The 12,960-nt window shown below is 57.0% G+C and overlaps 1 protein-coding gene across 1 annotated transcript in view; it reads left to right on the top strand.

The window, feature by feature from the left end:
• LOC119114564 (Golgi resident protein GCP60) overlaps positions 1–6,918 on the top strand; it is a 19,938-nt gene extending 13,020 nt beyond the window's left edge. The window contains exons 9-11 of the mRNA XM_037238654.1: positions 361–517; positions 649–764; positions 5,865–6,918. Of these exons, the coding sequence (XP_037094549.1) occupies positions 361–517; positions 649–764; positions 5,865–5,948 (357 nt within the window). The 3' untranslated portion in view covers positions 5,949–6,918. The remainder of the gene's footprint in view (positions 1–360; positions 518–648; positions 765–5,864) is intronic.
• Positions 6,919–12,960: the final 6,042 nt, after the last annotated feature.

Raw genomic sequence — 12,960 nt, forward strand, 5'->3', positions numbered from 1 at the left:
AAGCAGTCAAGGGTACTAAATTGAGGGTAAGCAATGACGCGGGCATGCATGTGAGCGATGAGCGCACACAGGCAGAGGGTCTGGAATCCGAAAACAAGATCCGAATATCGGCTCATCACACTACAAATGTATGTGCTGCCTAGAGTCTGGCCATGTGCCAACGCACTAGACAGGTCAGGACCGAGAAAGTCACCGAAAAACTCCCCGGCAGTGTTAATGGAAGAAGCGCTTTTTTCTGGGGGGGGGGGGGGGGGAGTGCTGTCAGAGCCAGCGTAGCACGCGTTCCGGGGTGTTGGCGTGCTCCGCTGGCGCGCCAGCCGCCCTCGAGCCATCGTCTGGGACGCCTTCGTGTGTGGCCAGGTGCGAGTACCAACCCGCGACGACGGCACCTGCCTCTTCTGGGAGTTCGCCACGGACAGTCACGACCTGGGCTTCGGGCTGTTCTTCGAGTGGGGCGCCTCAAAGGAGCGTCAGGTGACGGTCCACGTCAGCGAGGAGGAAGGCCCCATGGAGGACGGTGAGTGATAGTCCGCAGCAGCAGCGATACACCCCTCAGGGTGAATGTCTGTTCCTGCGTGCTCTCTCGTCTGTGTGGGCGCGCCCCGTCTGCGGGTGCGCGCTCGTGACCGGGTCACCTCGGTCCGGCAGCGGCGGCACAGCAGCCGGAGCTGGTGTCGCGGCGGGCTCTCTCCTGCGTGGTGCCCGTGTACCGGCGCGACTGCCACCAGGCCGTGTACGCCGGCTCGCATCGCTACCCGGCCCAGGTGTGTGACGGACAGGCGGCCGCCGGGCGCAGGAGCGCCTTCGTACGGAATTGTGGCGTCGCTTTAATATGCCACATATTTAATTATGTGGTATTGTCATTGAATTATGTGCCACTGTCGCGCAGACGTTCATTTCGTATGGACTGGCGTTTTGCTGCGTATGGCTCAGTAACGGCAGATGCAATAGCTGAGGCTGTTTGGCGTCCAGATCTCCCTCGCAGATTCCAGCGGAACGGAGGCGGGCAATGTCATGGCTAGCAGCTGGTCTCGAGTCCCACACCTTATGGTTGTGGGGCGAATGCTCTTCCATCTAAACTGCATCGTCCCCTGATGCTGCAGTCGAGTCGAGCACTCCGAAACATGTGACGTGTGGCTTTGCACGTCACGTGTTGCGGTGACGCGTGTCTTCGCGAACGCGATGTTTTTTCTATTAAGAACGTGGGGCACCAGCTACAGACCTCACTGCGGGTTCAGGGCATCTGCTCTTTCGACAAGGAATGTATATTTGAACGCGCCTACGCTCACACGACTGGGGATCGGGATAAACACGTACCGCGCTCCGCGTGTATGACGCAATGACTCCTTTTTTAGCAGCCACGTGGCTGCCTGAATGTGGCCATGGGCTTGATGAAAAGAGGGTCGGTAGATCATTCACCACAGTCTGCGCCCACCGGCGACCTTGGTGGGGGGTATGCCAGTCACTCGAGCGCAGCCAATCCGCTGTGGCGAAGGCCTACCATGATAAACCCTGGCCAGTGATAAATCATATGATTTATGAACCAAAACAAAGAGCCGTCGTCTTTTTACAGTGGTTCGCGGTAGACTGGGGCTTATGGACGTACTCGAAGGTCCGTGCTCTTGTTATTTCATTTGATATATTTTTACAGTCGTAAACAGTTTTTGCGCATTAGCAGCTTATTTTGCGGCAGCGGCGTGACCTATCCGAGGCCGTCGGTACGGGCAGAGGTGAGCGCAGTGTGACCCGCCCGACCGCGACGTGGCCCGTCCCCGACCGACGGTACGGGCAGAGGTGAGCGCAGTGTGACCTGTCTGAGGCCGTCGGTACGGGCAGAGGTGAGCGCAGTGTGACCTGTCTGAGGCCGTCGGTGCGGGCAGAGGTGAGCGCAGTGTGACCTGTCTGAGGCCGTCGGTACGGGCAGAGGTGAGCGAAGTGTGAGCTGTCCAAGGCCGTCGGTACGGGTAGAGGTGAGCGCAGTGTGACCCGCCCGACCGCAGCGTGACCTGTCCGAGGCCGTCGGCACGGGCAGAGGTGAGCGCAGTGTGACCTGTCTGAGGCCGTCGGCACGGGCAGAGGTGAGCGCAGTGTGACCTGTCTGAGGCCGTCGGTGCGGGCAGAGGTGAGCGCAGTGTGACCTGTCTGAGGCCGTCGGTACGGGCAGAGGTGAGCGCAGCGTGACCTGTCCGAGGCCGTCGGCACGGGCAGAGGTGAGCGCAGTGTGACCTGTCTGAGGCCGTCGGTACGGGCAGAGGTGAGCGCAGTGTGACCTGTCTGAGGCCGTTGGTACGGGCAGAGGTGAGCGCAGTGTGACCTGTCTGGGGCCGTCGGTGCGGGCAGAGGTGAGCGCAGTGTGAGCTGTCCGAGGCCGTCGGTACGGGCAGAGGTGAGCACAGTGTGACCCGCCCGACCGCGGCGTGACCTGTCCGAGGCCGTCGGTACGGGCAAAGGTGAGCGCAGCGTGACCCGCCCGAGGCCGTCGGTACGAGCAGAGGTGTGTGCAGCGTAGCGTGCCCATGGCCCCGGCTGCGATGCCGTGTGTGGCGTGACTGGTCCCAACACCCCTGCCACACAGTCACAGCTCTACTCAAGACCAGCCAACAAGACAAAAAAACAAAAAACAACAAAAAACACGGGTCCATAAATGGGTGCATTGTGTTGTAGGGAAGGGCCAATGGTGGCATCGCTGCCGAACAGTTCAGTTGGTCATTTTGGGTAATGCGTAGTTGTGTGGCCATTGATGCGCGAAATAATACAAAAACACGTATTACATTCAGTATTAGTCAAACAGCAACAAGCTGTGCTACACTCAATATGAGCCAGCTCAACGTCAGAGCAATTCGTAAGAATTGCACAGCAATGGCGACTGGCCGATTCATGCGTGTAAACTTGAGTCCGTTAGAATGCTTGAAAGTTCACAATCACTACACTCTTTTCTCGCGACGGGCACTGCAACGGACCTCGAGGTTCGTTTGCATCCACCGCCCCGCGGGGTGGCTACGCCGCTGTGACATCACGGCGTAGCACATCATTTCCCTAAGCTCCAACTCGAAGCTAGTCCCTACTGTTTCTACTGAACGTGCACGTGTCGGTAACCACGTCCACGGTTTCATAAACAGAGTACCATCTGGCTGAAAATGCGCAGTTCAAAACGGTGCAACGTAGGAGGCGACATATGATACGGCTCTACTGCGTCAACTGGAAACGAGTAGAGGTGAACCGCTTACAGTGTCCTGTGAAACGGGGTCACCTCACTGCGCTGCAAACCCCGGTGACCCGCGCACCAAAGGACCGACCTCTGTGAACGCAAACACGTGTAGATTTGGTAAGACCTTTACGGCAACTGCAGATGGCGCGTGCATGTTTCAAGGTGGTTACTAGAATAAGCGGAGCAGAGTATGCACACTTACGCGGCGGGCTCCCGTGCACCAAACACGCCAACACCGCCATCTTGAGGTCAGCTCGGTTTGTGGCAAAGATGACTTAAGAGCACTGCCCATTGCCATGTAGATGGTCAGCATTTAAAAAGTTGGTAGCAGGAATGGGGGAAGTTTGCGTAGGCTCAAATGCTTTCCGATTTGTTGCTTGCAAAACCGACCTTGAAGTCAGTAAATAGGTGTGAGCGTTGATGCGTGCGTTTGGGGTAAAGCTGTAAATTGGTGAGGAACAGAAGCGAGAGCTGGCAGTGTTTAAGTCCCCCTTGCTGCTTGCAGGCAGGCTGTCAAGCTGAATCCGATGTAGCTGACAAAGTGATCGATCGTGTTGGTACCTTCTGGGCCTATATTTTTATTGTCCCTTCGAGCCTCGCTGATTTTGCCCTTCCTTTTGGTGTTATGTCATACTCTGAAGCATATGGAAGGTGCTGCGATTGTGATTAACGATGCAGGTTATACCCCATTCGGATGATCAGGCATCGGGGCGAGTAATATGTGGTGCACAAAAACACGGGAGATAACGTGATGGCGCGAGTGGACATGCACGGCGCTGGGGAGAGCCAAACATAGATTTATACAGAAGCAGCAGGAAAGCGACTTAAGACAGAGAAACAAATTATCTGTCAAGTCTGTAAGCTTCCTTGAGCAACACCAGCGCTTGTCACGGCAGTCACCTCACACCGTGGCAAGTGGCCCAACGGAACATGTGAAAGACAGAGCACAAAGGTGGAAGCTTAGGTGGTCCGCTTCCACCGAAACCCGTAATGGTAGCCAGTTGTCATTGTGGCAACGTCTGAGTCCTTCGCATAACGGCCGGCGGCATGGCGCAGAAGCGGCGGTTGTTTAGATGTTTGGAATTTTTATGGAATGGAAACAATACTTGTGGGGATCAGAATACTTGCACGTCCTAGGAAAAATAGACAACACTTTTGTGGACCCAATTGCTTTGAAGGTGACAATTAAAAAGCCGCTTAGTTGTTCCGTCCTTTGTTTTAATTAATTTGGCTCCATTGATTTGCTCGGTTGGGTTTGGGTTTAAGAGTACTTGCTAAGCATCGCGTGTTGCGTGCCCAACCAAGTGGTGTCGTTACATTTCAAGGGATGATTTTACGCTCGGTTCTTTAAACGAGGCAGGAGGGCGGGGGATTCCCGTGCCGTGCAAGACTATGGCAAGGCCGCTTGGTGGGTCTTCTTCTCAGTTGCCTGCTGGCCTTCCGATGTCCGTTGAGCTCAGCGATGTGACGGTTCGGGGACCGATGACCAGTGTCTGCCGACTAAGGGCCCAGTATGCTTCCATAGTCATAGACAGTCATAGACATAGATGCGTTTCATAGGCGTTCCCAGATGCGTTTTGAGTGTCACGACTGTTTCAAATGATGCGAGAACTGTAGCTGCCAAGTATGATGGGGGGGGGGGGGGGGGGGGGGAAGGGGGACTGCTTCAGTCCCGAACGGTGTCATCACAGTTGTCGGTGTATATGGGTTGTCACCCGTGGTCTGTCTCAGGCTTTTACGTCCACAGTTTGAGTGGTGATTGTCTCAGACGGGGTAATCTAACATCGCTTGGGTGAACATACTCCTTACGCTGTACTTGGGTATGATCGGGAGGCGTCCACCAGCTAGCTATTTCGGTCTTCGAGTACGTGGCCATTAGTGCGGGCTGAAAAACTATGACGCATTATAAGATTTTAAGCTGAAAATTGCCCACCCGTAACATGTCAGGAGGTACCTCTTATGAAAATGCTTCACGTTCCCAGCGGTTGCCCATGGCCACATGTCTCTGACCAGTTGCGTCTGCGACCACTGCTGTAAACGTGAAACATTTTGATTATATATTGCGAGGCTTGTTTTATATCTTCGTTTACCCGCTGCCAGCCGGTTTGTTGAAGGTCGTGTTTGATAATGACTCATAATGGCAAGAAAAAATGCAGAAAACCGGCGCAAGGCCTTCCGTGTTCATATCACTTGATGTCACTTGACCTTCGCCGTCACGTATCACGCGTAAGCTTTTCTTCTTTTTTTAAGCACGCCCACAGGCTCATATTGTTTTTGTTTGGGTGGTCGCATGAGCGTGGTGCCCAACAAAAACTATGTTGGAGGCTCATGTACTTGGCCTTATCTCTGTTGTGAGTGGAGCCTTTGCCCGCGATGTGGGGTTCTTTTGGTAATCTGAACTGCGTACACATAAAGGAACAACTTTGAAAGTAGTGGCAGCCCGGGCAGCGTCACTGTTGCTGAGCGGCGAATCCTGTGTTGTAGCTAGCACTGGGTGATAGCCTGTGTTGTCGTTGGCACGAGCTGATGACCATAGCTGTTGACTAGGTCGTCACAGCTCAATTTCTAGATTGCACGGGCCAGCGAACACTAATAAGTAAGAAGTATATGCGCGTCGGCCAGGGCCACCAAGCACACGTCCCGTTTGTGTTCACAGGGCGTATACCTGCTCAAGTTCGACAACTCGTACAGTATGTGGCGCTCCAAGACGCTCTACTTTCGAGTCTACTACACCCGGTAATGGCTCGTGGAGACAACTCCAAGGCAATGGGCGCTCTGTCTTCTCCCACTCGACGAGCGCTCGTCGAAACTGCGCCCAGAACTCGGCGGCGCTGCCTTTGACCCCTCAAGGAGCGGTTGCAGACGTGCTGCGGAGGGCATCAGTACGGCTGCCGGGGCCGCCAGATGTGATGGGCGTCTGGCAGTCACGGCCGGGGCCTCACATCGGTCTGCTGGTGCGCTGCGCACGTGCGATATCCCGTCTCAGGCCGCGCTTAAGGAGCGGCTCCCGCCATTGCTTGCTGTTGCGATTTGTTCCGCGTGTAACACATGTGATTCCAGACGCACTGCAATTTCTGCGTCGTCCAGCGCGCCAACACCGACACTGATACTTGGCGTTGATAACAAAGTCACACACTGCACGTGCCATGTGACCTGGTGAATGTTATGTGGGGCTCGTTCGGCCCCCATCGGCTCTGACTGGCAGGTGATGCCCCCTCCCGTCACATGGATGGCGTGTACTCCCGGCGCGGGGAGGCGGTGCCTCAGAACTCTGCGCCCAGTGCGGTGATACGGTCGTAGCGCGGGCCGGCGTGCGGTGTCCAGCGTCCGCAGCGGGAGAGGAGACCCCGCGGCACGCGCGGCCGGTGGAAGCTGCTCGGGCTCTCGCAGGCCTACGTCCGCGACATCGGGCCGAGGCGGGTTAATTGCTACGCGGGTGGAACATGGCGTGACCGAAGCGTGCTTTGTCGGGGGCTCTGTGTTGTGTGCAGGGCTGGTGTTGGAAGTGTGTTGGAAACTGCAACCACTCATTGTTGCTGCGCGGTGATATTTTCGAATGTTTTGGGGATTGTCACTATTGCCATTTGTGTTGTTATTGCTAAACCTCATTGGCGTAAGGGTATAATTGGTTGACACATGACTCATCGGGGGCAACAGAGAGATTATTCGTGTACAACAATCGGAGCTCAATAAAATGGTGGGGAGTGATGGCGAATGTATCCCCAAACGCTACATTGGAGCACCCGTGCCTGCGCTCTCGCCACAGTAACATTGCACGATTGGCGGAGCAGAAGGTGCGCTGAGCGACGTCGCTGCCGGGCGGTCAGTTCTGCGCAGCTGTACGTTAGGGCCTGGTGAGCGGCAGGGCGGACACGGCCGGCCGATCCCGGGCGGTCAGTCCTGCGCAGTTGTACCTCAGGGCCTGGTGAGCGACAGGGCGGACACGGCCGGCCGATCCCGGGCGGTCAGTCCTGCGCAGTTGTACCTTAGGGCCTGGTGAGCGACAGGGCGGGCACGGCCGGCCGATCCCGGGCGGTCAGTCCTGCGCAGTTGTACCTCAGGGCCTGGTGAGCGGCAGGGCGGACACGACCTGCCGATCCCGGGCGGTCAGTCCTGCGCAGCTGAACCTTACGGCCTGGTGAGCAGCAGAGCGGACACGGCCGGCCAATCCCGGGCGGTCAGTCCTGCGCAGCTGAACCTTACGGCCTGGTGAGCGGCAGGGCGGACACGGCCTGCCGATCCCGGGCGGTCAGTCCTGCGCGGCTGAACCTTACGGCCTGGTGAGCAGCAGAGCGGACACGGCCGGCCGATCCCGGGCGGTCAGTCCTGCGCAGTTGTACCTTAGGGCCTGGTGAGCGGCAGGGCGGACACGGCCGGCCGATCCCGGGCAGTCAGTCCTGCACAGCTGAACTTTACAGCCTGGTGAGCAGCAGAGCGGACACGGCCGGCCGATCCCGGGCGGTCAGTCCTGCGCAGCTGAACTTTAGGGCCTGGTGAGCGGCAGAGCGGACACGGCCGGCCGATCTGCCTGTCTCGCCGAGCTGACGCGCCTCAGGGCGCGGTCTGGCGCCTACAGTTGGGTGTCTCAAGCATCGGAGGTCAGTTGTCGGAGGGTGTCCTGTCTGCAGCGCATAGGACATCTTGCCAGAGTGAAGTTTGGCAGGTGGCCGTTCAGCCGTGCACCGAGACTGCTGCTGTCAGACTGCAGACGCAGACTGTTGGCCGGATTGAAGACTGAGGCTGATCGAGAGGGAGACGAAGGGGCTGGGGAGGAATATCTTATTTAGGTAATACTTTTCTCCATATGGGTTAATGGCCACCAAGTCAATTCGGTTGGGAGATTGTGCACTGGGTCCAACAGGCCGTGTGGTGTGTATCTGACCCGGTCGAGGCGACGCTGGCCTGGGAACAGGGGCCGCCGTGCTGGGTGCACGGGTTCTGATTAGTGCAAGCGACGCACAGCGCAGACGGCTACGCGGAATGCGAGCTTTACAACTATGGCGTGTTTACTTCCGCGACGGTCCAACGCATAAACTCACGCCCATCTGCCTCCAGTGGCGGTCACAACTCGCGTTAGCGACGAGCACGGCTTGTCAGGTAGCGGAAAGACACCTTTTGTACATGTAATGGAAACGATTTGTTCAGGCTCCACGCCTTTGCAAACGCGGCCGAGTGTGCGGCCCCGCACAGGGAGCTGCCACTGTGGGCGAACATTAAAGCCGAGAGAAACTTATCCGGGCGCATCGCTGATATGTGAATAAATAGCACGTGGATGGAGGCGGCGCAGTAATGTCACGCTGCACAGGTTGTGCTTCCAGTCTCCCGGTACGGCAGAGTATGGCGACGGACCACTGTGGGGAAGAGCTCGGTAGTATCGAGTTTGTTTCTGTACTGATCCTGCTGCAGCAAGGACCGTTGCAGGTATACTACGCGGACGTGCGGAAACCTCTGAAACGCGAAGTTCTTTGAGTATTTCTGAACGCTTCTGACACATGGAGCATGCCGGATTTTCTTTCCGTCGAGTGCCTCTGTTTGGTAAAAAGGTTAAAGCAGTCCAGCGATTGCAACTGGCCCGTTATGGATGGGATCGGAAGGCTCAGGGCCCAGAACGGGTTAAATGTCACGGACGCGTAACCACACACCGTGCGCCATGACGTGAGCGTGAAACGCCTCCAGGGCTCCAGCGGTTTCTGGGCAGCACTGAGTGTCATCACTGTGGTTGGCTGTGGTCGGGTTATTCGTTGACACGGCCCCCCTCTTCGCGCGAGCCCCCCCCCCCCCCCCCCCCAGCAGATATCTCAGGAGCTGCCATGTGTTCTGCTGCTGATACACATGAATCGGGCCGCAAATTGCCGGAACTGTGCCTTTAGCTGGGAGGGAGTCAGTGCCCGGTAAGCCTCATCTGGGATCTTCCAAAGACCTCGCATAAGCGTGGCAAATGCTCTGATGAGAGCACCCTTCGTGGCAGAGGTGGTCGTGCTGATGTCTCTCGAGTGCTCATCTCGTAGGATGCAGTCACGCAGGGCACGAGTGATGCTCAGGCATTGCAGCGACGTGTTTATGAAGCACGTATTGCCGATGTTCCCGAGTCCTGCGAGTCGCGCGCTACCACCTTCTTCACTCGAGCAAATGATCCACGGGCGGCTCGACGGGGAGGCAGCCAGGCCTGGGCAGGCGACCGGGCATAGCTGCTTCCGGTTCCTCTGTTAAATGCGTACCGACTCGGCCCGTTGCACCCCATTCCGCTTCGTTCGGGTGCTCTTCAGTTTTATAGTGGCCTTGTTCAGCTCGGCGCGCAGCACCGGAGGGCGACACTCTGAGCCTGACCTCACCGGGCGGCCATGCAAGTCTGAGAGGAGGTGACAGACCGCCGAAGAGTATGAAGGAAGCTCACACTTAGGTGGCGACGAGTTAGGCGTCCCATCAAACGGGCTCATGATGTTGGTTGCCCCCGGATGTAATGCCCAGTTCACCACAGTCTGTTTGCCTTTGGGCGCGGGCCAGTGATGTGCGCTGGCAGGCGCATTATAAGAACTTGTTGTGGCAGGTACGGAGGCGGCATTGCCACGAATGAAGGCGATTGATGGCAGCTGCCAGAGCCAGCCAGCCTCAAGATAATCTCCAGATATGTAAACAAGCCGCGATCTCCACTCTGATGGAAGTCTTGGTGGATGGACCGCAGCCCCCCCCCCCCCCCCCCCCCCCCAGTCTCAAAAGCGATGGGTTCAAACTCAAATCGTCTGCAAGGTCTGCGTACCTGCACATCTCTTGCGGTGGATTCAGTGGCTATGTGTGTGCTTCAGTGGTGTACGTGTGTATGCATGCAGCGTTCTAAACTAGGTTTTTCCCCGGGAGTACAGATGAATTGCGGGATGGAAAACAGGCCCAAACCTCGTCCAACAGCCGTCGCAAGAAGACCATACCAACCAGTATTGAAGGAGGACATGGACAAGCGTACCACCTGACGTGTGGGTTATGGTGTCTCGAATTTCACGAGTGATCGTGTTAAATCCATCACCATCCGCCCATTTTGGGGTATCTTTAGAGATTGGCGTCAGATACTGGCAACCAGGCCGGATAGAAACGTGAAACCAGTTGTATGACGTAGGTGAACATTCCGCTTCCAAATCATCAAGCCATCTTAACATTGGCCAGTTTTACTTTCAGTTCCAGTTTCAATTTTCAACATTGCTCCACGCAAGCATGAACAAACATTAAGAAATTGTGAACAGCTACACACACTTACGCCTCCCAAAGGCTTATCACATTCAGATCTCCTCTAGCTTGAAAATACCTAAATTGACGCCAGGTACCAGAGGCTGTGTTGGCCGGAGGCGAGGCAATCCTGGAATGGCCACGCGGAACGAGTGCTGCCGACGTGCGCGCCTGAGAGGCGGAGGGGCTGGGGCCCCCGCGCCCGGACGGCACGCTGGCGACAGCGGCACGCCGTGTAAACGGGGCCTCGGGAGGGGCTGGGGGCTCCCGCGCCAGGGCGGCACGCTGGCAGACAGCGGCACGCCGAGAAAACGGGGCCTCGGGAGGGGCTGGGGGCCCCCGCGCCAGGGCGGCACGCTGGCAGACAGCGGCGCGCCGTGTAAACGGGGCCTCGGGAGGGGCTGGGGGCCCCCGCGCCAGGGCGGCACGCTGGCAGACAGCGGCGCGCCGTGTAAACGGGGCCTCAGGAGGGGCTGGGGGCTCCCGCGCCAGGGCGGCACGCTGGCAGACAGCGGCGCGCCGTGTAAACGGGGCCTCGGGAGCTCGCGTCGTTCAAAAATTTGTGGACCCCGACGCGGTTCCGGCGAGTGAGCAGGTCTCGATTTCAGTGCCAATCAAGCTTCACTAAGATCGAGGAGTGTGCTTGTGACGGCAATGGGAGAGGGGTTTCCCCTTACCATTTGCTTCCGGTCAGCAATGCAGCTCTTAAACCATTGAGGCTCACGCCGTAACATGGAAGCTTGTGTAAAAGGGCTGAGAGATCAACGTCGTCAAACGGGCGAGTGAAGTGAATCGACGTGACTGTAATGGCGTGGCCTTTGTCATCTCGTCGGGTGATCCAATGGGCCGTGTCAGGCAAAGCGTGTGATTGGTACAGTCTGACACAGTGACATTGACACAGACTGTGCCAGACTGCGTCGTCAGGCAAGCCCGCGGCGTCGTTTGTGATTGATTGAAGTGTCAAACACTCGACTTAGCTTTTGAACTGGAGAAAACGCGGCAGCAGAAAGTCACGCCATTCACCAGCTCCTTGAGGTCATGTCTGAAGATTGGTAGTGATACAATTACGATCGGGGTGGAAGGACATCCCAAGTGTGTGTCGCAACAGTAAGGAACAGCAACGGAATATGGTGACGGGAGCAAGCAGCCACGGATCGTCCATGCAAGGAAATATCAAAGATGTTGCCCTGTTTACCAGATATTTCTATGATAAATGGCCTACGCGGGAAAGGACGGCGTAATCAATCGCAATTACGAAGGAGTGCGATACGACGCTATGCGATGGGAAGAATCAGCCATGCAGGCGGATGTTACTCGAAGCATCGTGTACTAGGAATATGCTACGAAGAAACGTGATGCGAAGAACTGCATGTGTGACCAGATGTAATGCGAAGGATCCGGTGTGCAAAGTTTCGTGTGTGAGCACTTGCGGATTCAAATACTTATTTGTATGCGGAGATTGTTCGCGCACGAGGCTCTGCGATACTCGTATTTGCCTTTGGAAATTGAGCAAAGGAAATTTTGCCAACGAAAAAATGTGCTGCGAACAAGTCCATTTACAGTTGTTTAGGGAGACGAATGCTTTCGCAGCTGAAGCTTCACCTCTCCCACTACATTGTTGGTCTCGGCCGGCTCCTGGCAGCATTATTGCTGCTGACCAATGCGGTGTGCACTAGACCTGTCACGGCTTCCGAGAGCCCTCCTAAAATATCAGGGTGCGCAAAAGCACATGCCTGACACCTGACCAAGCCTATTGCATAGCCTGTCTGTGGCGATGGTGGACGGTTGTGCCCACCGTCGCTATCCGGTGGTGGCGCCCTACAAATATGTGTTAAGCCCTTAATCGGAGACTCATGCCCGCTAGCTAGCGTGGCAAACACGGCACGCCGAATCAGGCTTCGATTGTGTCCCTAGCCCACGGCGGTACATTGGCTCGCGTCTGGCCACGGCGGTACGTTGGCTCGCGTCTGGCCACGGCGGTACGTTGGCTCGCGTCTGGTCTGGCCACGGCGGTACGTTGGCTCGCGTATGGCCACGGCGGTACGTTGGCTCACGTCTGGCCACGGCGTTACATTGGCTCGCGTCTGGCCACGGCGGTACGTCGGCTCACGTCGGGCCACGGCGGTACGTTGGCTCACGTCCGGCCACGGCGGTACGTTGGCTCACGTCCGGCCACCGCGTCCAATGTGACGCCGATTGGGATGGCCTGCTCGTGGCTCCCCGGTCCAGGACTCATGCTCTCTGGACCCGCCGGCCTGCTGTGATGTCAGCAGCCCTGCCTCCTTCTACCCGGTACGCCCCCCACGCCCAAGCGGCTGATTGGTCGTCGGGTGCCTCAGCTGTGGTTGGCTAATGTCCGTACTGTGGATTATGTGAAGGGAACTGCGAATGCCAGCCGCTATTGCTGGCACAGCAAGGCTCAAATTTCAGCCAGCAGCCATGGCAGATCAGCCTTAAAGATAGAAGTGTGAAATCAGGGGATAGCTTTTTGATCCAGAACACTTGGTTGTCTCCCGAGCCTTCCCCTTACCTTACCA

The sequence above is a fragment of the Pollicipes pollicipes genome, unplaced genomic scaffold (genome assembly GCF_011947565.3).
Source record: "Pollicipes pollicipes isolate AB1234 unplaced genomic scaffold, Ppol_2.1 Scaffold_2655;HRSCAF=3109_pilon_pilon_pilon, whole genome shotgun sequence".
Lineage (NCBI taxonomy): Eukaryota > Metazoa > Arthropoda > Thecostraca > Pollicipedomorpha > Pollicipedidae > Pollicipes > Pollicipes pollicipes.